The 25325-nt window shown below is 35.9% G+C and overlaps 2 protein-coding genes, 1 non-coding gene and 1 pseudogene across 4 annotated transcripts; 2 read left to right on the top strand and 2 right to left on the bottom strand.

Moving 5' to 3' along the window:
* Window positions 1–1309: 1309 nt before the first annotated feature.
* LOC143637437 (shikimate O-hydroxycinnamoyltransferase) lies at window positions 1310–3241 on the bottom strand. Its single transcript, XM_077104830.1, has 2 exons — window positions 2794–3241; window positions 1310–2227 (listed from the first exon to the last, which is right to left on the bottom strand). Exons 1-2 carry the CDS (start codon window positions 3199–3201, stop codon window positions 1340–1342), a joined length of 1296 nt encoding a protein of 431 aa, XP_076960945.1. The 5' UTR covers window positions 3202–3241; the 3' UTR covers window positions 1310–1339.
* Window positions 3242–16114: 12873 nt separating this feature from the next.
* On the top strand, window positions 16115–16196 carry TRNAS-UGA (transfer RNA serine (anticodon UGA)). Its single transcript has one exon. It is a non-coding gene; the product is annotated as a tRNA-Ser (tRNA).
* An 89-nt stretch (window positions 16197–16285) lies between these two features.
* Window positions 16286–19030, top strand: LOC143637416 (mediator of RNA polymerase II transcription subunit 30-like). The gene is made up of 3 exons (XM_077104811.1): window positions 16286–16660; window positions 18714–18797; window positions 18898–19030. The coding sequence occupies exons 1-3, from the start codon at window positions 16313–16315 to the stop codon at window positions 18994–18996; spliced, it is 531 nt and encodes a 176-aa protein (XP_076960926.1). The 5' UTR covers window positions 16286–16312; the 3' UTR covers window positions 18997–19030.
* Window positions 19031–20237: 1207 nt separating this feature from the next.
* On the bottom strand, window positions 20238–23605 carry LOC143637435 (CBS domain-containing protein CBSCBSPB5-like; annotated as a pseudogene). Its single transcript, XR_013154425.1, has 13 exons — window positions 23444–23605; window positions 22681–22813; window positions 22424–22594; window positions 22264–22342; window positions 22049–22162; window positions 21880–21946; window positions 21710–21815; window positions 21557–21615; window positions 21360–21469; window positions 21162–21295; window positions 20986–21071; window positions 20819–20908; window positions 20238–20711 (listed from the first exon to the last, which is right to left on the bottom strand). The product of XR_013154425.1 is annotated as a CBS domain-containing protein CBSCBSPB5-like (transcript).
* Between the last annotated feature and the right edge of the window lie 1720 nt (window positions 23606–25325).

Raw genomic sequence — 25325 nt, 5'->3', positions numbered from 1 at the left:
AAAATAATTAAATAAATTCTATTGGATAAACTGATATTTATAAAAGTATCATCTATCTATCTATGTTATTATTCTGATTAATTGTTATGGATATCGTATCATAAAGATTATAAAATATGTAAAGAAGTTAAAACCCAAAGGGTCATCTAAATAAGAAAGGTGATAAGAATTTGTAGGCTTTTAGATGATTGAGATAAAAAAAAACCCCTAAAAAATCTTAACTTAAAATATAAATCAAAAATAAAAAACAAAATACGTATTTAGCTTTATTTATTTATATTATGGGTTACACAAGTCATGTCGGTATCAAAAATGTCAATAAAGTAATTAAAATTTTATTTATAACCACCATCTCTTTTTTTTAAATACTTTTTTTATAAAAGAATACATGTAAACTTATTGGTTTTTTCCTTGGATTCCAATACAATTTGAAGCAAGGTATTATGCTTTTCTTTTCCTTGTTCTTTTGCTAGTAAAGTTAAAGAGAAAACGAAGCTAGAAGTTATGGATCATTTCAGTTGTCCTGGATTGTTTATTTTGCAGCTGGTGATCAATGTATTTGGTGTTTTTATGAATGTGGAGCATGTCACCAGTTCAAATTCTTAGAATGTTTCAATTCTTTGATTTCTATTTTATATCTTGATGTGCATAAGTTCAATTATATTAGTAATTATTTTGACCCATTTTAACCAACCCATAAGTTCACTTAAATCAACACATGCATTAAATTCAGTTTGTTTATTACATCTTTTCGTGTACTAAAGAAGAAAACCGAAACCCGAAAAGAACGTGAAAAGTGTGATCGAGCTCCTTAGTTGATACGAGAGGCCGGTAAAACCAAGTAACTGGTTACTGATGCCTGCCAGTAATGTATGTAACACCACGCCTGTAATGTATTGCAAACTCACAATTTATACACTTCAAGATTATTCTATTCTTGAGACTAGCCGGACATCTGGTGCATTTAGGCATTTACCATCGCCTTCAAGCCCTTGAACAAATGACAGTGGATGTGGATGCATTTCAAAGTTTATATATGTTTCCCCAAACTTCACTTTACAAATCTATATGTATGCTTTTAGGACAGCCACTCATATGTGTGTCATACCTAAGTATAGATCGAGCACAAGCTGTATTTTGCCCTTTTCCTTTTCTTTTGCGAGCAAAGTTAAAAGAGATTGGTTTTATGTGTGTATTAAAATAATGTCGTATAACTAAAAAACCGATTGGCCTATGGAAAAGTGTTTCAGCCTCCATTGACATACAACAATTTGTGTTTCAAAGAAAAGTTTTATGCATAATGAGTATATATTGCTATGATCAAAATTAAACTATCATTTCAAATGTCATAAAGGAACTTGCTGAACAGCTTCATGTGTTCAGCTTGCAATGAAATGGCAATTGACAAGCTCCCATCATTAACCGGGCTCGGTAACACAAAACTCAACCCTTCATAAGCAATCCCACCGGGCCCCATAAATATGGGCCGGCCCCATCCAAAGTCCGCATCATGAATAGGGAGTCTAGCCCAGCTAGTTATCCCAAGATTCGGGCACTTAAACGTGTGGGCCCCACGAACAAGCGCCTTTAGATCGGGCTGCAGCTCTAAGTAATCTAGTGCGGATCTTAAATAATCATTATCCATCCTTGCCAACGCATCGTGAATTTTACCCGCAGCATACCAGGTAGGCTTTGACTGCAGGTCCCCGGCTACTGCTATTGGAGTGGTTGTGAATATTACATTCCCAAAGTAGCCGGGAGGGAGTGACGGGCGGAGACGGGCCCGCCCATCAGTCGCAATGTAAAGCTTCGTGTCCTGGTCATCCGGCAGGCCACGAGCTTTACACACGCACCTCCAAACATGGCCCGAAAGCATCTCATACGAGCTGTAAGCAATCGTGTTGCCAGCTTCTTTTGACTTGGCTTTTAGCGCATTTAGTTGGTCTCGTGTTAACTTGAAAATAGAGACTGCGGTTTCAGGAACCGTTGTGGTTTCGGGTGCGGTTTTCATTGGTGGGGCGGGCTGATACTCGATGTGGTCAAAGGCGGGTTGGGGTGGGTCACGGGCACGTAAAAGGGTTCGGTCAATGAAGGGTGGGATGGTGAGGTCTAGCCCACGGGCCATGTCTGACCAGGTGTTGATGAAGTGCAGCCCAGATGCGCCATCTGCAGCGTGGTGCTGCATACCGACTCCTAGTGACACCCCACCACATTTGAAGTAAGTCACCTGCATTTAAAGATACCAAATCATAAATACAAGTTGTTAAGCATGTCGTACGATTCATTTATGGGACTGCCAGCAACTAACTCGTTAGTTGAGACTGATATTTGTCAAAAAAATATTTGTCAATAAAGATACCAAAACATGAATATAAGTTGTTAAGCATGTCGAATTATTCATTGATGAGACCGTTCGCAGCCAAATCGTTAGTTATGATCGTTATTTGTCAATTATCCGATTACTTAAATCCATTTTTTTCTTATTTGATTATATAGCTCTTCAACAATTTACAATATGAATAATTCATTTTAACAAAATTAACCATTTAAAATCCATTTTTTTTTCATTTTTAAAATATATATTGACTAAGTTATAAGGTGTCACACTATAAGTTTTAATTTTGTTTTTTTTTCATAACTTTTAATATTTTGTTTTATAAAATTCCGAATATACCATAGCGACGCAGTTATAATTATCCATGTTTTGATGTAAGTTTTTTCTTTAAAATAAGTTTCATGTCATAATACATAATCATCTAAGCATCCGTGTACACGGCGATAAAGTTGAAATACCTGCAACACCAGCAACGGATACGATTCAATCCCTTGCGAATAATCAACCGCGGGTATGAGTTTCCGTAGCTCCAACGTGGGCGCAAAGTCACCAAAATCATCGACCACACCATCAGACTCGGCCTCCACAAACAACACACCTTGTCCTCGACACTCGATCTCAATCCGACCATCCTCGTCTCTCTTCAACCGGCCTCCCATCGGGTAAAACGGAACCAACGCCCTACTCAACGCCTCCTTCATCACCTTCGGATCAAAGAAGTCAGTCGCACCATTCGGCCTATAGAAGTACACACTAGGCGTGTGAAAATTCGGGACCACTAGGTCCACATTCGAGTTCCATAGGTTAATCGTTGGTGTCTCCTCAGCTGGCCTCACCATTGTCGATTCTCTTACCTCGATCTTCATGATCTCGTTGTGTACGTTAACAAAGTTATGAAACGTGTTAGAGAATAATGTATATATGTATGTATGTATGCAAGTTGGTGTTTATTTGGTGTGAAGCGTGTTTTAGTTGGTTTTATAATGCAAGTATGCAACTCATTTTTTTTATTTTATTTTTTAAATTGGTTTCACCTACCGCTTTGCTGCTAATGGTGGATGACCTAATCAAAGTATTGATTTTGACTAATGGCGAATTTGTCAATAAGAAATATAATATGAAGACTTCAACTTAAGATAAACAAAGCTTGAAAGTAAAACAATTACCAAATAGTTAGTGAAATTTTTGGCTATATATTTTAAGTCTATATGATAGAGACAGTTGGACGATTAGATTTTAAAAAAATCGATATTCTATGGTTTGTCTTGAAACGACTTATTATATGTTTTGTATGTAGGCTTAATATATATACGTTAAATTGATGATCGATGTTTTTTTATTGATTGGATGAGTTATGCATATGCTGATTTTATTAAAACACGTATAAAAAAAAATTAATGTAGGTGTGACAAGCTATGGAGGACGTAGATTGGTTTGGCGCTCTTTTGAATTTCAGTAATTGATCGGTTTTGTTACAAATGATTTGATTATTCGGTTATGAATATGAGATAATTGATCAAGCTCGTTGTAATAATAAGTTGAATTAAGTTTTGAGCCATAGGAAAGGGTAACAAATCTTTTTAGTTTGTAAAGGATGATGATGAAGAATTTAATATATTGTTTATAAGAATCTATTATAAAAAATGAAAAATGATTTCTTTGAGCGTTCATGATTTCTAGTGCTCATCACACGTAAATTCAAGAATATATACTATGTAGCGTGCTATGTAAGTTAGCCATGGTGTCAATCATACCTTTCTGATTAAAAAAATAGACGATACATCAAATTATCAACGATGGTTATTTTTGTTTTCGAATAACGTTTGAAACCACCATTAATATATGGGAAAGTCTTTCTGAGACGGGATGTTAACCGTCTAAACTGGTTTTGACGCTTCAAGTTGACTCACTCAAGTAGATCATCAAGAAGGAAACCCCATCACCGTAGAAAAACCCTCTTTAATCATGTTTCAAACTTGAGATCTTAAAATCCCGAATCATTACTATCACCTCAATGTCATTAAAGACAACTTATGTTTATATAAAGTTTATTAAGATCGAGCAGGTTAAGAGAAATTATACAATATATATTTTTGTATGAGAGATTCACAAACCGGAAGCCTTGTATAAGAGTTTTTGTCAACTACTCTATTACTAAAGTATAAATACTCAATTCTTAACATAAAAATTATACATTTCAAATTCATCTACTTTATCTTATAAGGTGTCTTCATTATTTTATTGTTTTTCCTTTTCCATGTCAACAAAACAATATTTTTTAAATTCGTTTAATATAACTAACATAACAACGAATTTGTATAAACATTCAACTTTAATTGAAGATAAATACATTATTTATAATATCTGTAATGTTTAAATATTTATTAAAATTAAATATTGTGTCATCTGGTCAGACCAAGCCAACCAGTGACCAGTTTGATACGGGAAACAATGCACGGAACGTAATCACATGACAGTTAAAATATTGCTTTATGTTTCATATTCAAGAAAAAAAATAAGTAAAAATATGTATATTGTGATCACAATTCTATTCCTAAAATTGATTTCGTAAAGAAAATAATATGTTAGAAAGTTGTTTGTTGGTGAGAAAATGATTAGGATAAGGAAGGTGATATTGGTGGGTAAGGGGAGTTGGTGAAAGAAAACGTCCAAACACTTCACCAACTCTCATCTCATTTAGACTTATAATAATGTAAATGGAAATATGTGTCACCCATGTAGGTCCAACTGTCCAAGCACCCACAGACTTTGACTTGTGCTTTTTGACACGATAGTGTTTTAATTGTAAACTTGTAATCATGGTGGGTGGCCCTAATGTTATCCTTATTTCCTAAAATAGTTGTTAAAAATATATTTTTGGAAAGAAAAGATATATACACTTGTCATGTTTTGTACACAAATGAGTAATCAGTGCAGTTTAAATCATATTTTAAAGCTTTTCAAGTTGCCATGATTGTGTTTAAAGTTGTAATAGAAAATTAAAAGGCAGATTCTAGGGACAACCATCCTTTTAAAAAAAAAAACTTCTAATATGTCCCGTATAGACCTATACGGGACGTATAAGAAGGGGGTGGTTGGGTGTCCGTAGTAGGACCCGATTAAAATGGATTTGTCTTCAAGAAAGCTGAGAAACAGTCAAAAGGAAAATGGACTCTGAAATCATTTGATCTAGTATTTTTCAAGTCTAACGAGACCAATCTTCAATCTTGTATTTCCAATTCCATATGAATTATTCGGTCACTTTTAGGAAGATTTCCAACATATTAACGATTGCAACGACTACCACAAATAAAATGATGGTGTTAGACTTAGAAGTAAACCATACACTAATCAATTAGGCTGAGGGGTGTGGAGCGCTAGAGGGGGCGCGTGAGCCCATCCGCTCGCGCCCCGGGGCGCGAGCACCACACCACCGAGGCGCGAGAGGGGCGCGAGCGCGGAAATCCAGGCAGGCGCAAGGCCAGTCACGGCTGAAAATGGGCATAAAGTGGGCTTCGGAATGCGTGCATGACCGTTGGGGCTTTATAAATTGAGCCGTTGGCTCTTTAAGTTTATTAAAAAAAAAAAAATTTCTCTATATAAACCAATATCAACCCAATATCACATACCACACCCAAAATCACATAAAATACTTACCACAACCTCAAAAAAACCCAAAATCACCCCATCTTCCAAACCTTTTTTTAAAAACATGGCTGGAAATTGGTACCCAAACCTAGATTCAGATTACAGTTACGACGATTTATGGTCGGCACCGGACCAACCGATGTTTTATTCGGGGTCGCAACAATCATCCGGCTTTCAACCATCCAACATACAACCGTCTCCTAACTTTGTTGTTCCGGAGACACAAGAACCAGAAGGTGAAGCTGCGGGACAAAGAAGACGCGTCCACCGGAAAAAACAAGTTGCAACGGACGGGTCGGGTTCGGCTTCGACTGGAAGGACGAAACGGAAAACCACTCCGTGGTCATCGGATGAGAAGGAAGCCCTGTGTCGGGCTTGGATAGTCATTTCTGAGGATCGGCGTTGCGGTAATTGTTTTAACGTTTTTAAAAATGATTTTAAAAAAAAGTTAAATAAAAAAGTTAAATGACTTACAAATTTATTTATGCATTTTGCAGCGGACTACCAAAAGAGCAAGGTCTTTTGGACAAAGGTTAGGGAGACGTTCTATTCGCTCGTTGGGAGTACAGAGCGGAACGCCGATATGATTTCGGGTCGGTGGACCGAAATCAGAAAATTTGTCGGCTTGTTTACTAATCTGTTCAACAGGAACGCCGGTCGTATGAGACCAAGTGGCAGTGACGATTTGGCGGTTTATAATTTCACTGTCGAAGAGTGGAAGCAGGAGTGCCTGCGGAGGTATGGGACGGTGAAGACGTGGGACGGTGTAAAGGTGTGGGAGAGGTTGAGAAGGTGTTCTAAGTGGGTTGAGCTGGTGGCGCCGGACCTTGATGCGGAAGTAGGGCCGAAACGGACTAAAACTAGTTCGTCTGGAGCGTATAGCACTTCCGCCGGGTCGGATTGCCGGGTTGGATTCGACCTAAACGTTGCGGGGGAGGAAACGTCTTCACCGCCGAGGAGGCGGCCATTGGGAAGGGACGCCAGGGGGAAAAAACCAGCTGAGGGGGAAGCCGTAAACATCAACGATCTTGTTGAATCCCTCAATAAATTCAACAAAACCATGGAGGTGGTCTCTAATGACAAAAAGGAAAAAAAAAAGAATGAGAGATTTGGACTTCCTTACAAGAGACTTCAGTAACCTAAATCCGGTCGACCAAATGCTGATGGAAAAACAAAAGGAACGTATCCGGAAGAGGTTGATCGAAGAAGACCAAGCCGAAGAATAAGAATAATGTTTTTTTTTAGTACTTTAATTTTTTTTTAGATATTAATGTGTTTTTTTAATTAATGTGTGTTTTTTTAAATAATTTATGAGTTTTTTTAATAATACGTTTTTTTAATACATTTATAAAAAAATAAAAAAAAAACCGCTCGCGCCCCCTCTCGCGCCCCTCCACACAATGTCCCGGGGCGCGAGCACCACAACCAACACCCATCTTATCAAGTTTCTCTCTCTGCCACACGTCACAATATTATTGGCTGGCGCCCCCACTCGCGCCCCCTCTCGCGCCCCCCACACCCCTCAGCCTATGATTACAAATAGTCATATATGTAATTATTTATGTGATTTTATTTTATTTTAATGTAATTATATATGTTATCTGTTTAAGACCATATGTCCATATCAACAATTGAAATAAATGTTTATACTAGTTAGAAAGTAGAGTTAAGTGTCATTTTAGTACTTGTGGTTTGGCCAACTACACAACTTTAGTACTCATTCTTTTGTGCAAATGGTTACCTCAGTTTTAAAAAACTTGCATTTTTAGTACATTTTTTAATCTTTCAATTTTCATCCGTTAAGTCCAGGGTATTTGCGTAATTTCATTATTATTTGTCTTTTTCTTTTATTTTTTCTCTCCCCTTTTTATATTGAAAAGATCATGATAATAATAATCTTTATCATCATCCTCTTCAGATTCATCATCAATCTCCATATTCAAACACTCATCTCCATCTACAAATCTAAGTGTTCTAGAACACTTTCCCTCATCATCATCTTCATTCCTGTAACACCGTGTCTTTTACCCTCTTTAATTTAAGTTAAAATATACTAACTTAGAAAGTAGAGGGACCAAAATTGTAAATTTTGAAAATTTTCTCCCGTCGCGGTACGTGACGGGATAGCAAACAACCCATCGCGTAGCGCGATGGGGTTGGTGAGTCACCGGACACGTGTCCAACGACGTGTCAACACGTGGCGCGTTGTGACAGGCCACGTGTCATCACCGTATAAGGCGGCGTAAAAAGGCGGCGCCGCGGTACGCGACAGGTTCCAAGTTACCCATCGCGTACCGCGATGGGATCAAAATTCGGCTATAAAAGGGGGGTGACGGGCATGAGCTCAATTCATCCCATCACACCTTCACTTTCACATAGTTAAGCATAGGGAAGCGTGCCCAATAGCCGTGACAAGCCGAAGCGTCGTTGTTCTCGTATTTCGTGCAAGAAACGAAGTTGTAATCAAGTAGAAAGCACTTAAGCGAATAGATCAAGATCCTGCCTTTTTCTTATTATCAATCTAAGCATCCGAATTAAGGTAGGAGTTACGTTTAAGTTATTTGAATTATAACTTAGATTATCAATCGAGGCTATGATCTTTAACCTTGATCGTATTTTTAAATCATTCACAATTGTGTTTTCATAAACGTAACTTCATGATGAAGTAATGATTAACAAAAGATATATTTTGACGGGCATGTAGTAACTGGAAGGGGGATATCACTGTAGTAAGTTTCTTGCCTAAGGAAAAGTAATTCGCATAAATCCCAATCAACCGAGGAACCCGTTTACTTACCTGGAGAAACTTACCAACATGATAGGCCAAAGCATGCTATATCAAACGTCACATAAAGCTAAGTGTTTTCATTCACAATCAAAGATAAACGATTTCAAGGTTAAGCTTACAATCATAGCTTAACATCATTCAAATCATGCATACGAACCTATTTATGTATAGGTTAAGTATCATTCACAATCAATCAATCAGTCAAGGTTTTCCAAACACCGACAGTACAGGTGAATACGTTAACCTTTTCAATCAGTCAAAACATATTTATACTCAATGAGGCGAACGGGTGTTTGTCTTAACGAGTCAATCAATGTCTACATGAGATCATTTGATCTCTAAAACATTATAATACAAGATAGAAAATAAAAGCAACTCAGACCGAGTACACAATTGTCTGGATCCAAACATAACTGTTCAGCCTAATCAATCAAAGGCCGGGTGGCCGTGGGCTAACGCTCATGACTAGTTCTCCTTGCAGGAGCGTCATAGCTCGGGAGAACATTTGTGTGTGTGTAGGGTAGTGGTACAAATCCCAGATGTGGCCGTGCATCTGCTGGGTGTACAGAAAACTATAATTGTATTATAATTGTCATTTAAACAGTTTTATCGAGTCATACGTGTTCATCAGCATATAGCTGACGTATTTTCCAACCCATTGCAGGTAATTAAGCATAAGTAGCATTAGCAAGGATTGGAGTTCATATGAAGATAGAAGCGCGTACAAGATGACTCCGGTTTTGATAAACTAATCCTTGTAATATGAAAACTTATATTTTGTAAACTAATACTCAGGTTTTTAATTCCCGAGTAAATTTTCAATGTAAATTAATATTATATTCAACTTAAAGTCTTCCGCTAAAATTAACCCATAATGTCACACCCCAACCTACGGCGGAAATGCCGGAGCGTGGACTGATTGTCACAGCTCGTAGGTTACTATCATGCAAATATTTAAAGTTCAAAGATCTATTTATTTAATTCAAATATCACCATAATTCATTACAAAAAGAAATCCAAAGTAAACAAAACATCAAATAATTCAAATGAAAATTTAAAGTCTCAAATAAACTCTTCTAGCATTAAGTCCTTAAAACAATTCTTCTAAGTCCACACTTCACATCAAACGGTAACCTACATATGCGTGAAAATAATATAGTTTGTCAACACGAGGTTGAGTGAGCAACAAACCAGTTCAGTTTACATATATATTAAAATACGTAGCTGCAACGCGTCAAATGAGATTAACAAATCAACCAATGAGCAAATAAAATGAGATGTCGAAAAGCACAAAGCTAAATCGACTAGCGTATGATCATACTATTTTCTGAGATTATGTTGGACCTCTCCGAATGCGGTTCACATTGAGCACATAAACATAAAGCAAGTATGGCATGAGATTAGTTAACACATAAGACAACAATTGCAGTTTTGTGTATAGATAAAGTGTGAAAATATAATAAGTTACGCATATATCCCCAAAACATGATAAAACGAGTAAAAAGGGGGAATGTGGTACTCACCTCAAAGGTGAACGAGGATGGTTAAAGTAGCGAGAATGAGAGAAGATGATCACGCGCGAACGTTAACGCCTAAGAGAGTTAATAATGTGATTAAAATAAGGGTCTTAATTACGACGCTAGTTAAACGATAACCAATATTATATTTATTTAGGGATTTAATATTTAAACTATTACTTTGATTTAAGAAAATATAAAATACTTTTTTTAGTTTTATAACTTAATTACTTGATTTATATATTTAATAAAACGTTAGTTTTTAAGTAAAAATCTTCTTTATATATTTATGTATCTTTATATAAGAAAAATGTATCTTTATTTATATCTATACATATATATGAATATATATATATGCATGAAAACGAGTCTTAAAAAATATATGTGAATGAAAACGAATATTAAAAGGTCGGTTTTTAGTTAAACAACTTTGTTTAATCATTATTATTAATATTAAAATGGATTATTAATTTAAAAAGCATAAAACAATTATTCACCAAAAAAATCAGGGTGTGGAGGGTCGAACCCGTGACCTCCACCCCCAAATCCTCTTGTGTTAACCAGCAGGCTATCCCTGCCAACGTGCAAGGATAGTCTGGTTCAAACATTTATAAACATAATCTGTTTATCCCCAAATTGAGTATACAAACCCTAATCTCGAATTGATTCAATACGTTCTAATTGATCAAAACAAGTTTAGGGGTTTTGTTCCCCATGAAAACGCGATCCCAAACATACCTTTAATTGCTATAAACGAAGAACAGAAGAGGATGAACGAAGGAGAAACAGGGACGGCCAGAAAGACGTGATGAACGAGCAATTAACGAGCCAAATGAATACAATTAAATAGAGGGGTTTTGTCGGTCACGTTATAAGGAATGATTGTATGAATTTAATTGAAATAATATCGACGATCTCGCTTTCATCAATGATTTAGGCTGGCGGTTTGGTTAAACAAGGAAAAACGAATCAGTTTGATGTTATTGACTTAATTAGTTCGTCGGTCAATGCCGTGTTTGTTATGGAATAATGATACTCGGATCACATTGGTGTTTACAACTTGATTTACTATCCAAAATTGATGATTATTGGAGTAGGGTTCAAGAAACATGAATGTGGGTCGGGTTTGGTAATGGATAACCATTTCATAATATGTATTATAGTAATTTTTACATAAAGAACCCTCAAGTTTGGAGATGGATAAAGAATGGATAGAACTTATTATTTTGGATTAAAAACGTCAAAGCTAAATAGTTTAAATATAAATATAATAATAATTTATAACTCGATAAATGCGGATATTATTAATGATAAAGCCCGGGCCCAAAAGTGGGTCGGGTAACGGTTACAAATGAGAAAGCGAAAAACCCGAAATGTTACACATAAACTCTGATATATTTACAAAACAGGTACCAACTTGTGGTCACACGCCTAGGCCCTAAGTCGGGGTGTGACAGGTTGGTATCAGATCCATCGGTTTCAGCGAATTAGGTATTAAACATTAGTACCTAGGCATTAACCATTATAATTACTATGATTATTCATAGGGATAAGATAGGATTGGTAAACCTCCTATCCCTAATCTAACTAAAAGTGCATATGTCTTATACTAACTACTTTGGTCGTAGACACCTAGTAGCCATTCGATCAATACCAACAATCAACTACGAACCATCAAATATGGAAAGTAGCAATAGTTATTATACTAGCTTCTTCAGTCACAATCAACCAATCAATCCGGTGTTACCATATGGGAGCCAACCCGTGTATCTCCCAGGGAGCCAGCAAATGCCAATAGAGATTTCTGACGACACCACTGACAACATTCCTCAGTACTATCCTTCCGAAATTCCAACCTACCATCCTTCCGAGGAACAGGAGGTGCAAAGCAAGATTAAACAGGAAACTGAATCGGAATCATCAAGCTGGGTGAATTGTCACTCTGATCAAAGGAGATGGCAATTTGGATCACCACCATTGAACTATCAATACGAGACCCCACCAGTATCTGCAGAACCCAGTCATAAACCAAAAATGAGGGTTAGCATGCCATACAAAAAGAGATTTAACTCACCAATCAAGAACCCTTATGAATCGGAGGAAGATCCTGAAGAAGAGGAGGATCCCTAGGAAGAAGAGGAAAATGAAAATCCTTACTTCCCTTCATATTTAGGATCAAGACCTTCGGTTTCACAACAAGCAAAGGAAATTCGCGAGGAGGCAAATCTCATCAAGAAGTTTTACATCAATAACATTCCCGATGAAGAAATGCACGCATACGTTGCGAACCCGCATCTCTATCCACAAGAAAATACATATCTCTTCCCAGCTGCATCTGCACCATCGGGATATCCGAACCCGCCAAACTCGGTGATGGACGAGCTGAGGAACGAGGTTGTGGACAAGAAGAAAATGGGAAGGAAAATAGTTAAGAAATGTGACAAGATGAAAAATCTTGTTAAGAAATGGATTAAGGATTAGATATCGTGTTATGTATCGATGTTTGTTGTTATGTTTCTCCGTGTAACATAAATAATGTAATATAAAGTGTGTCTTTCCCTAAAATTTTGTTTTATTCATGTTACAGCATGTCTAAAGCAAACACCAATCCAGAAATGCAAATAAATAATAAAGGAAAGACAATCGAAGAAATTTTACAAGAAAAAGCTACCGAAGAAAATATTCAAGCAATACCGAAGGATTATATGCTCGGTATTCGTGATCTAATAAAAGAAGCTGTGAACCCAATCTATGAAATATTGAAAAATGATCCTAGTCGTTCCGCTTCTCAATCTAGTAAAAGGGTAAGCCGAAGCAAAAGTGAAACGGTAAATTCAAAGAAAGAATCTAAGAAAGAATCGAAAAAGAAGGAAGATAAGAAAAAGGAAACCGAGAAAAAGAAAGAAACAAGTGATGCAAGCTCCACTGCTGAAAATGATCTTCGTGAGAAAACTAAGAAACTCAAAATAAACGAAGGTTGTGTTTTCAAAGTATTCAAAGTTTACAACCCCAAAGAATTTCACGGGGACAAAGGAGCAATAGTTACCCTCCGATGGTTGGAGGAAATGGAATCGATTGTATTAATTAGCAAGTGTACGGAGAGAGAGAAGGTTCAATATACCTCCCAGATGTTTAAGGGGGATGCATTGGAATGGTAGAATACCCTAATAGGAATCAAGGGTAGAGAGAATCTTTACAACCTGGACTAGGAAACGTTTAAGGCTATGATATTAAAGAAGTTCTGTCTAATCAATGAAATGGATCAGATTCAGACCAAATTGTGGAACCACAAGGTTGTGGGAACCAATCTCAAGGAATATAACACCAAGTTTCTTGAGTATTGTAGAATCGTACCTCACTTAGTCACTCCTGAAATCAACAAAGTGACACGCTATATTTACAGATTACCAATTGAAATCCGTGATTTAGTCTGCTCACATATGCCGTCTTCAACGGAATCTGCCATGGAGTTGGCCGGGTACTTGATGGATGGGATGATAAGGAATCGGGATAAAAAGGAAAAGAGATGATGGCAAGACGCCAGTTGGAGGAAAGATTCGGAAAGTTGAGAAAAAGAGGGAAGGGGCGTTCATAAGACATTTTGGGAGATGTCAACGACCCTTAAGTACCATTATATGTAATTTTTGCAAAAGGCTGGGTCATACTGAAGCAGACTGTAAAAAGAAAGCAGTAGTATGTTTTGAATGTGGTGAAAATGGGCATTTTAGTACGGAATGTCCAAAGAAGAAACCAACGACAGCGACAGTTGGCGCAAGTGGGAGCGGGGTGAAAACCGATGCCAAGAAAGGAAACGCTCGTGTCTTTATGCTAGACACCCAGAAAGCAACAGATATACCGGACGTGATCACCGGTACGTTTCCTATAAATAATGTTTATGCTAGAATATTATTTGAATCAGGTGCAAACCAAAGCTTTATAGATTATAAATTTTGTAGTCTATTAAATGAGGCCTTAGTTAAACTAGATAAACATTATGAAGTAGAAAGTGCTGATGGGAATGTAAGTAGAATAACCGAGGCTTTAGAGAATGCCACAATATCTTTAGCAAATCACGGTACGCGATGGGATGGTCATATGGCCATCGCGTACCGTGACGGGAGTGCAGACGGGAATTTTAGGTTTATATGTTATTTTTCATTCTCAAGAACCCTAACTCCGTCTTTACAACCAAGAGGCGATTTCCACTATCTTAGCTTGTGTCAAGACCATATCTATGATCCATATCATCTGTATCGAAGATTTGATGATGTCTCGGCTCGGCTAATCTTCTCGAATCGCACCCGGGATGTATAGTTTGTAACCATTTACAGTTTTTCTCATGTGATTAAGAATATTTATGTTTTGATTATTGAAGATTGATATATGATTATTGATGTTTAGTATTTCTGTGTGTTCGGTCGGTTTAGGTTTACGTTGGTCTGAACGATCTGTTACCAGTTGCTAGATAATTAGTCATATAACTGTTTGGTTAGATTGAATACGATAAAACGTACAATTACCCTTAACTGAGTCACACTGGCAAGGACTGTTTGATAACCAGTGCCGTGTGTAAAGTAATTGTTGACGTCTAAGGTTTTGTCTGGTTGATCAGTTTTTAGTTAATCGTTAATAATAAATCTGTTAGGTTGCATGAGATATTGTTTGGTTGCTTACTTGAATTCCGGGTGTGGTTTGCTTTGTTAACTGCTTAATACTCGTTTACTTGTTTGTTGCTTAGTTCTCTTATTTTAAACTATTGCTTGCGTGATCAGCACTATAACCGTTTACGTCATAATATTAAATCTGTTACACGAATTGCATTGATCACGTACTCCTTGTGATACGATACCCTACTTGCTCTAACTATTTAAAATAATTAGGTTTTTGATTGACTCAAACGACGGTCATCACCGACCCTCGAGCAACCACTTGAGTTTACAAACTACTATATATCTCATCAAGAAGAATGCCAACGTTAAAGTTGTATGAAAGAAGTTATTGTATTCCCATGTACCACTTGGGAACTGGGGCCACTCACCGGATGAATTCATGGCTAGGCAATATAATGACTCATATGCTAAAATCTATAAACACAAAGATGCAGAGAAAACTATCATGTGATGGTGGTTAGAAGGGAGAGATGTTTCCAGCTCAGAAAAGCGTCAATCGCCTTCATGATAGTCTCTCGTGCATACAATCCAAATGTGTAAAGCACAAAGAGATGATATATGGTTAGAGAGGGTGAGAGCGGAATCTTTTAACGTTTGGCGGAGTCTTGTATTTATAGCCAACGATATGGAGCGTCGTGGAATGAATATTGGGCCATGTGTCGAGAGGATATCTGGTTAGTCCCTTTTGCAGCCGTCATAGAGGAGATCGAGGATGCCGTCTTGCGTGGGGCCCACTGCTCATGCATGTTGTATAGACAATGCTACCCTGTTGGTGCTTTTTCCTGTGCAACTCTAGTACTAACAGTGGTCCCTATTGTACCTCCCTCTTGGACCTGGGTGGCTTATTAATTGGACGTATTCTTTCGGTGTGCGCATGAGGGTGTGTTTCTTCTCTAGCGTATTTCCTTTTACCTCGCCTTCGCTGTTTTTAGGTTTGAACCCGAATCCGAATTGAATCCAGGACCATATCTCTTCATCCCCCGAACAATCGAGTGCGCTGCACACAATCTTTTTGGATGGGTCTGAGATAAAGCGCGCAACGACCACGACCTTTCATATGCCTTAGTTAGATCGAGTAAATTCATTTACATTTTTTTAAAAAAAATTACCATTCATTCTCTTATACTAACACAAAACCTCGTATTAAAAATCAAATGTCGATATGTCTGAGTGGTTAAGGAGACAGACTTGAAATCTGTTGGGCTTTGCCCGCGCAGGTTCGAACCCTGCTGTCGACGAAATTAAATTACTTTCTAATAAATTCCTCTTTATTAATTTATTGTATACATTTATTAGGGTTCCCAATTCTCATCACTCACTCTAGTCATTCAATCATTCAAATCATCATCAACATATGGAAGAAAGCAGCAGCGCATCGATGAGCAGTCAGAAATCAACACAAGAGTTAGCAATGGAAGGGCAGAAGTACCTGGAAGACACAATAGAATCTGCATTTCAGATCTTATCTTCTTTAAACGACGAACTCTCTAACCCTAACCTATGGTCCTCTTCTTCTTCTTCTTCTTCTTCTTCTTCTACACATCCCAATAATGCTAACAACGGCCATCACGAAGCCGCCTCATCCGACACCACACATCAGTTCGAGATGGGCGGCGGCGCCCTAGATGAAGCTCGTCTCCGATACAAGTCATCCGTCGCAGCTCTCCGTACCGTCCTCGCCGCTATTCCCAATTCTAGAAAGGTACCTTAATTTTATAATAAATAATAAACGAGCCGAGCTGCTCCTAAGCTACTTGAGCTTAGATCGACAAAAGTTGTAAATGAGCCGAGTTTCGAGCTCAACCCTCAAATAAGTTTTACCTGTTTTGAATGTATTAACTAAGCAGTTAATGCGGAAAAATATCGGATATTGCAAATATCGATTATAGCAGTGAGATATCGGTGGGATATCGTTAATTTTAATATCATATAAAGTTCATATATATAGCAATTTAACACTAATAATTCAGTATAGTCTCCTGCCATGAACAAATTAACCTTTTGCAAATTGCAAAGCACTAACAATAGTAGCAAAGTAATAATTGATTAAGACTTAAAACACTAACATTGAACACTAAAAGTTGATAATTAAGACTTAAAACACTAATATCGGGAGTATCAGTGATATATCGGTCAAATATTAGTCCAATATCAGTCAATATCATGGATATTATCGGTATCGATACTCTGAACTGATATTCTATTCTGATTTATATATCGCCAAGGACCGATAACCGATATATTGGCGATATCGACTACATAGTTTATTTAGTTCACACTTCACAGTCTAGCTCGGGCCGAACTTTGGCTCTTTAAGGTAGGGCTGTAAACGAACCGATCGAACATGAACAAGGCCTTGTTCATGTTCGTTCATTAAGAAAATATTGTGTTCATGAACGGTTCACGAACACTTACCGAACGAGATTTTAGTTTCGTGTTCGTTCATTAAGAAAATTAATGTGTTCACGAACGGTTCACGGACACAAACGAACACAAATAAAATCGGTATAGAGAATAAGACCGATGTATTCATCAATGTGAATATTGAAAGCCAAGAATCGAATGAACACGAACAAGGGCATATTCGTGTTCGTTTATTTAACTTTATAACTAATCGAACAAATATTTATGTTCATGTGCGTTTATTTAAAAATGGACATTTGTGTTCGTTTATGTTCGTTTGTTTAAAATCTAAACAAACATAACTAAACAAAGATAAACGACCATAAATAAACATATATGAACCAATGTGAATGAACACAAACAAACATAAACAAACTTAAATCCGAAAACACATTAAGGAACACAAATTAACAAATATAAAACGTTTAAGCAGATGACATATCCAGATAATATTTAATTATTTTCTATTAATACATAAACGAACGTTCATGAACATAAATGAACAAACGGAACATGTGTTCATGTTCGTTCATTTAATTAAACGAACACAAATTTTGTGTTCATGTTCTTTAGTTTATTAAATAAACGAACATAAACGAACTTCCTGCCGAACGGTTCACCGAACGTTCGGTTCGTTTCCAGGCCTACTTTAAGGTGCTACGTAAGCTCGAGCCGAGGTTATGCTCGTTTAAGGTTTTTCATAAAATATACAAAAATAATTATAAACATATCTAGGGGTGTTTAAGATTCCTTATTTTTACCTCCTTATAACTTATAAGGAGAAGTCATAAATTACAATGTGTAACTTATTAACATTTCCTCACATAATAAGAAAACCCACACACTTTTTTTTAGCCTATCATAAGATATAAGATAAGGAGGTAAAAATAAGGAATCCCAAACACCCAGGTCAATTAGTTTAGGACGGTTTGGCGTGGGCCGGTGTGCGTGTCCGGAACAACACATTTTGGAACAATATGTAAATTAGTTTATAAATAATAAACGAGCCAAGCCTGAGCTTGCAAAAAGAACTCACGAGCCAAGCTCGAGCTTTAGAATAAGAGCTCGAAACGAGCCTCGCTCGAGCTCTCGTAAGTCAAAACGATACACCCCTAATTGTAATAGAAATGAAAATCTAAGAATTCGATTCGGTTTGTTTTTGTTTTTTTTTTTTGGGGGGGGGTGTTATTACATGCAAAACCAGTATCAAAAGTAAAGTTCGGTTTTTGCAAAAACATAAAACCAAACAATTGGTTTTTGTTTCGGTTCGGTTTTATTTGGTTTCATGCACACCCATAACTATTGATGTGATTCTTTACAAGCTTTCTAAAACCTAATTATCACTTGTGAAGGCTAAATCTTATGATATTGATCCAATGTCAACTGATGATTTGGATGTTGAGAAGCTAGAAGATCGGGCTTCTGCTTTAAGAAAGGTATATTTTATTATTATTGTCTCTGTTTTTAATTAGTAATTTTGTATACTATGTTGCAGGTTAATGTTAATATGTATGTTATCTGTTATGTGCTTTGTAGGAGCTTGAAAATAAGAACAAGCATTTGAAGAATCTCATTGATCAGTTCCGAGAGCTCATTACTGACATTGCAAGTTGGCAAAGTCCGGTTTCTGGATGAAGGTAACTTAAGTTTGATGAAGATGATATAGGTTTTTTTTGTAACAGTGTATGAACTTTAAATGATGCTTGTAGTTGAATATGTTGACAAATTTTATGTGTAAATTGGTGCGAAAGTTTAGATCAGATATCTATAGACAGTTTTACTGTTACTTGATTGATCTGGTTCCAATTATTTAGTTTACAACCAGGAGAAACGATTGGTAAACTAGTAATTGTTAATTATGGATCATGTCAACAATGGCAGATTCATCTGCACCCAATCCTGCTATCTGTTATTAACCGTGAAACTGCACCTTTCACATATGTGTGAGCAGCTTTCACGCCGAGGCTAACCGAGCCAATTCATTTGAAATAAGATAGGCCTTTTGTTTTGTCTGGCTCGGTTCTTCTCAATGGTTCAGCTTCAGACAAACCTCTGCAATCAACCATAAGTTTATTAGAGTTTTTGCAGAGATTGAATTCTGAACCGGGTGTTGATCCTTTTCGGCTACTGCTAATCATAATCACAGCATAACACATATTGCACCATAAAAACACACAAACATCACCTGAATCAAGAAAGTTTGAATCCTGACACCCAACCATCAAACTTAAAGAAAGATGATCATATAGTAAAGAAAAAAAAATGTTTAATGTAACTTTGTAATTTTGTATAGTGCTAGATCCTATATTTACCGAAAGGAAAAAAAACTAAATTTACCATCTGTTTGACTCTTAATTCTTGTAAAATATCTAGAGCATATAAATAATACAAAATACACTTATTTAGGGTCTTTTGTTGTTGGGTGCTTCTTTTACAACATTTTCATTAAATTGTTTAAATATTTTTTTAAAAGATAGCCCTTCCAAGATTTGAGTTCTTTTCAAATTAGGGCCTAAAACTCTAAACAAAAGCCACACATGACATGATATAGATGTACAAACCAGGTGTTTTTTTTAACAAGGTCAACAAAATTCAAAAACTGTTTTTTACAAAACCAGTTCCAATTCCAAACCTGTATGGATCTGCTTATTTTGAAAGCAGCTCCGAATTTTGGCAGGTTAGGTTAGTTTTTAACCGGTTTTTGGCAAACCGGTTCCAATCCCTAGTTAGAAGCCTATTCAAATTCCTAAACTAGTTATGAAAAAACTGTACTTTCAACCGACATCACAATTCTCTCAAAATGGGAGAAACACAAAAGGAGAAAGTTTTGAAAAAAATAACCAACTATAAAAACATTATTCTTCTCTTGTAGAAGGATTCAATGCCTATAAAAATCAAGATGTTGCCTTCACAAAGAGTATTCTCCCTGTTATAAAATTTCATCCTATATATGATTGACCTGAACGTTAAACAAGGTTCACTTAACAAGATAGAATCATCATACAATACAAGTATCTATATCAATTATCAAGCTCTCAAATAGAGAGCACCCGAGTCTCGTTTTTCCACGTGTCGCCACAAAAATAAGCGTGTTTTACGACATCAAAACCTGGAGTCACCCTTGTAACGTTTTTCAGAAGAAAAAAAAAGAAAATAACAAACAAGTATCAGTTGCCAGCTCTTCTCAAGAATGCTAATACACCTAAACCAGCCACTAATGCAGCCCCGGCTGCAACCGAACTGTAAACCGAAGCCCATGCATCTGCATGAGCATGCTCCAAACCACCACCACCTGATGAACCCTTTCGGTTTTTAGGCATCCCAGAGTAATCCAGCTGCAACTTTAATCCCTGTTTATATTATGAAATAATTTGTATCAACTAATACATACAGATACCAGAAATGAAACCAATAATCATGGGCAAAAAACTAATTTTACTCAAGTGTATGTTCATACCTTCCAACCAGCTGATCTAGCATGTTCCACAGCTGCAATAAGATCACTATCTGTTGCAAGCATCACCATATCCTTATCTTCATCTTCATACTACAATGTTAAAACCAAAAGTCAAAAGTCAGTCAACATTCAGTAAACTTTTTCAGTATTTAGATGACGAGAAATACCAGAATCTGCGGGAGGTTGTTGCGGTCAATCTCACCACCTACTCTTTAAAGTATGGCGGTTATTAGATCCGCCAAACTATGAGTTTCTAACACAGTGACAAATTCGAGTAAATTAACATCTGTAATATCAAATTTTATCATAATAATATTTAAAGTAATGAAAGAATAAAACATACCACACATAAATCTATGCATCCGGCCCTTTCTATCTTGAATCTTGAAATTAAACGTATTAGGTAACGAAGGTGAGGGATAAACAGCTTTTCCAATATCTGTCCCATTTTCAGAAGCAATCTTGAAAGAACCCTCACTGCAAAATCATCATTTCTATTTAGGTTTAACAAACAAAAAAGTCAAAATCACAGTGATCCTACCTTTTGGTTTCACTATCATCGTCCGCAGGTGGTGCTGACATGGCAGAATCCCAAAAGTTTTGCATCATTGAATTTGCAGCATCATTATCAATCATTGTAGTACTTCCAACCTAATTCATGCATAAATAATGAACAATAATCAGATTTTAACCTGATCCGTTTCAATCCAAACCTGACCAGTTTAAGAAGTTAAGTACTGAGGCTACAGCTGCATGAATGATCTGAAGTACATCAGTAACTGCAAGAATAATTCCATCTGCACAAGAAGACACCAAATGAACTGAATTAAATATTTAAATCAGGCACATAAATATAAATTATTCAAAAGATTAATATGACGTAATATTCACCTTTATCAACAATAGGAAGATGTAAAAACTTTCCTTTATTCATAGTTTGCAGAGCCTCAACGATTGGTGTATCAATTTTAGCACATTCAGGATTTGGGGTCATCACCTAAATAATACATAAATAATTAAAAATTATTTCACTAATAAACATATAATTAAAATACACAAACCTTTTCCACTAAGGTTAATTCAGGACGATGACCCAGTGCTATAACTCTATTCAAGATATCCTTTGACCTATTATACATTAAGATCACATTTTTATAATACCATTAGCTGAAACCACATGATATGTTTGATATATATACATATATAAACTACAAATTTGAAAATACTAACGTCAAAATTCCACGCGGTTTGCTATCAACTGTTACAATGGCGGAGCTCGTGTGACATTCGAACATGGTTTTTGTTGCCATTCGCACCGTGTCTGATGGTGAAACAGTTACAAGCCTAAGAAAATAACAATTTGAGGTATAAGTAATTCATTATCATTTGCAATTCGTCAAGAAACAATTTTTTTTTTATTTATCAAAGTAAAGCATATTACCTACTTTGGATTTCCTGATATTATGGTTGATAAAGAAGGCTTGAACAGTCGCTCTCGAAGTGTTTCAATGAATGTGGTGGAACCTGTTAAACAAGTATAAATAACATATAATCAAGACCTGGAATCTATTAACAAATAACTTATAATAGATATAATTAACCAACCAGAAACCGAAGTTCCCCAATGCTTCTCAACACCTTCAACCGCAGCTGCAATAGCTTTCCCCTTTTCAGCAGCCTTCTCCATACGCGCGATCGCATCATTCAAGCATTTTGAAATATCAAGAATGGAAACAACCCCTCCATTTTCTACAACAGGCAAGTGTCTAAATTTTCCTGCAAGACAAACATTTTGATAATTATATCAAGTACATTTCTTTGTGAATTGTGACACGTCACAAGTTTTCATTGGATGTTCCTACCTTGCACCATTTTCTGTAAGGCTTCTACTGCAAGCGTATCTGAAACTACAAAAACTGGATTCCTTGTCATCACTGCTGAGACGGGAGTGGTTTCAAGATCAAGCTCACGAGCCACAACTCTTGTTGCAATATCCTACAATTATGTCAAAATCTAGTTAATAATATGTTACGATGAAAAAATCTTTTAAAAAGTCAGTGTTGTATAAATTACGATTAGGCGTCGGTTGATCGGAAATCGGAGGGTTACCAACTCCATTTCACCTAATTGACCTAAAAGCGGTACCGACCAAATTTCGGTCAAAATATTTGAAGAATTTGAAAATTAGGAGTGAGCAATAACCGAACTAAAAACCGATTTAATCCAAAAACGATTACCGGTTTTAATTTGCACCCTCGGTTAACCGAAATTAACTGAACCGAACCATTCATATTTTCATATATGTATAGCTTTTATGCCTCCATTTCATGTTTTTACCACCATTTCATGCAGTTATACCTCCATTCCATTTCATGTATTTATGTATCTATCTCATGTAATTAATTCTAAACAAAAATTTAAGCCCAAGTTCAATTTTGATTATTAATCAAAACCAACCAAACCAAACCAAACCAAACCGAACCAATTAACTAAAAACCGATTGGTTAATTCGATTGAGGCTAACCCCTCCTAAAACTTCATGCATACAATTTTGTATGTAGATATTGAAAAACTACATATAAACTTCCAATCCGATTCGACTAGCAGCGAAAAAGTAACATATACCTTATCTGTTAATATGCCAGATAATAACGCATTCGAATTGGTAAGCAACAGAGCATCAGCTTTCCTAGCAGTCATTCGCCTACACGCTTCACCAACCGTCGTCGATTCGGTCGCCGTTAAAGCTTTGGAGAGACGCAATCGCTTCACAGTGCGTTCTCCTGTCAACCTAGTGCAGTTTTGTTCTATAATAACCAATTGTTGCGTGTAATAATGAAAGTGTAAAGTAAGCATTACTCTAATATAAAAACTTACATTGGACGATTAGCGGGAAGAATCAGTGGGGCCATTTTCAGAAAGTTTTTTTCTAGATGAAGAAGTAGTGCTTCTTCGAGAAGAACCAGTTGTCATGTTGATCAAATATTTGGAGTGGAGTGGAGTGTTGGAGGATTTAAAGCGAATGAATGAATGATTAATGGAAGGAGTGATTTAGGGATAACGCGCAGTTGTAATTGTAAAAGATGAATGAATGAGTTTGATTCATTGATTTCAGTGGGAATTTGATTTGGCCAATTATTTACTGCGGGGAAAATGACTGCGTTTTCTTTACGAGTCAGGCAAAGGGTGCTTTGGGGTTTTGTATTTTTTTTGGATATTTATACTAGTTTAAAACACACCGGCTGGAAAATTAAAATGCTAAAATTCATATCTCAAATAGAAAAATATCACTTTTTTTACTTTTTAACCTGTTGTTCCAATTGTTCCTCTTCTAATTGTCCAGTTTTCATTTTTCTTTTCTTCAAAATAATCTCCTATACATGATAGACTCTAGTTTTTCATCAACTATGAAAGTTGATAATACTAATAAAAACATAAAATATATTTAAGAAACTTATGTATGTATGTTCCTGCTCAAATATAAAATAACAACGTAAGTTAAAAAAAAGTTATATTTATACTTTGAGTGGCATTTCATTTGTTTAAATAAATCTAATGACAATTTATCAATTCACTATAAGACCTCGGATAGATTCTACTTTTTAGCATAATTCACATGTATAATAAATTAATTAATTATCTTTACAAATACATTAGTTGTTCAATCAAACATACTCAACTTATTGACCCATGAACAATGAAATAGATGGTGCAAAAAAAAAGTATCAAGATGGTTAGAGATGGTCAACTTAGTTGTATAAACCATAGTTGAATTAATCCAAGGCAATGAGTCAATGCTTTAATACAATAGAGACAGTAGAATTCAACTTTTCTCTGCAAATATACATCAAACAAATCATAACAAATTACTAATTATGTCTTTACATATACATAAGTAAAATATTATGCGTGAAAAATAAAATTACTCAATTACCCCTCAAAAGAAAGTAGGATGTCTTGAAAAAATGACTTGAAAGCCCAACCAATAATCGCGCTTATGCAAAAATAACTCCATATAAATAAAAACTTGGTTCATACTACAACAAATAGCTTATTAGTTTGATTCATTAACATCAAATTTCAAAATACTTTTTTAAATCGTGTACTTTACAAATATAATAATAACTTAGTAATTCAAGAAAAGAAAACATAAGCACACCCCGCTGCTATAGTTGATTATATGAACATGAGTCACTTAATAGAAATCAAAAACCTTCTTTTTGTCAACAACTTTATTGGCAAAAAAACTTAGATCTAATGGAGCTATGAACTTTTTCTCTCAAATTTTCCCAAAACTTCTATCAACATACTCTACTCAGAGTACATATTAATTGGAAGTTGTCAATTCATAAATTAACAAATAAAACAACAATTATTTTGAAAAATTATTATATTGGTTAGATAATTGTATATATCTAGCCCATAACACAAAATTAAATATAAATAAGTATAATTAATTTAAGTCTCTCATTCATATTAAGAATTGTTTAAAATAAATAGGCTTGTT

This window comes from Bidens hawaiensis, unplaced genomic scaffold (assembly GCF_021521415.1).
Source record: "Bidens hawaiensis isolate Kalapana, Puna unplaced genomic scaffold, B.hawaiensis_p1.1 tig00008283_1, whole genome shotgun sequence".
NCBI classification, from domain to species: Eukaryota; Viridiplantae; Streptophyta; class Magnoliopsida; order Asterales; family Asteraceae; genus Bidens; species Bidens hawaiensis.
The sequence above is the reverse complement of the archived record's forward strand: the minus strand, read 5'-3'. Positions and strand labels throughout refer to the sequence as shown.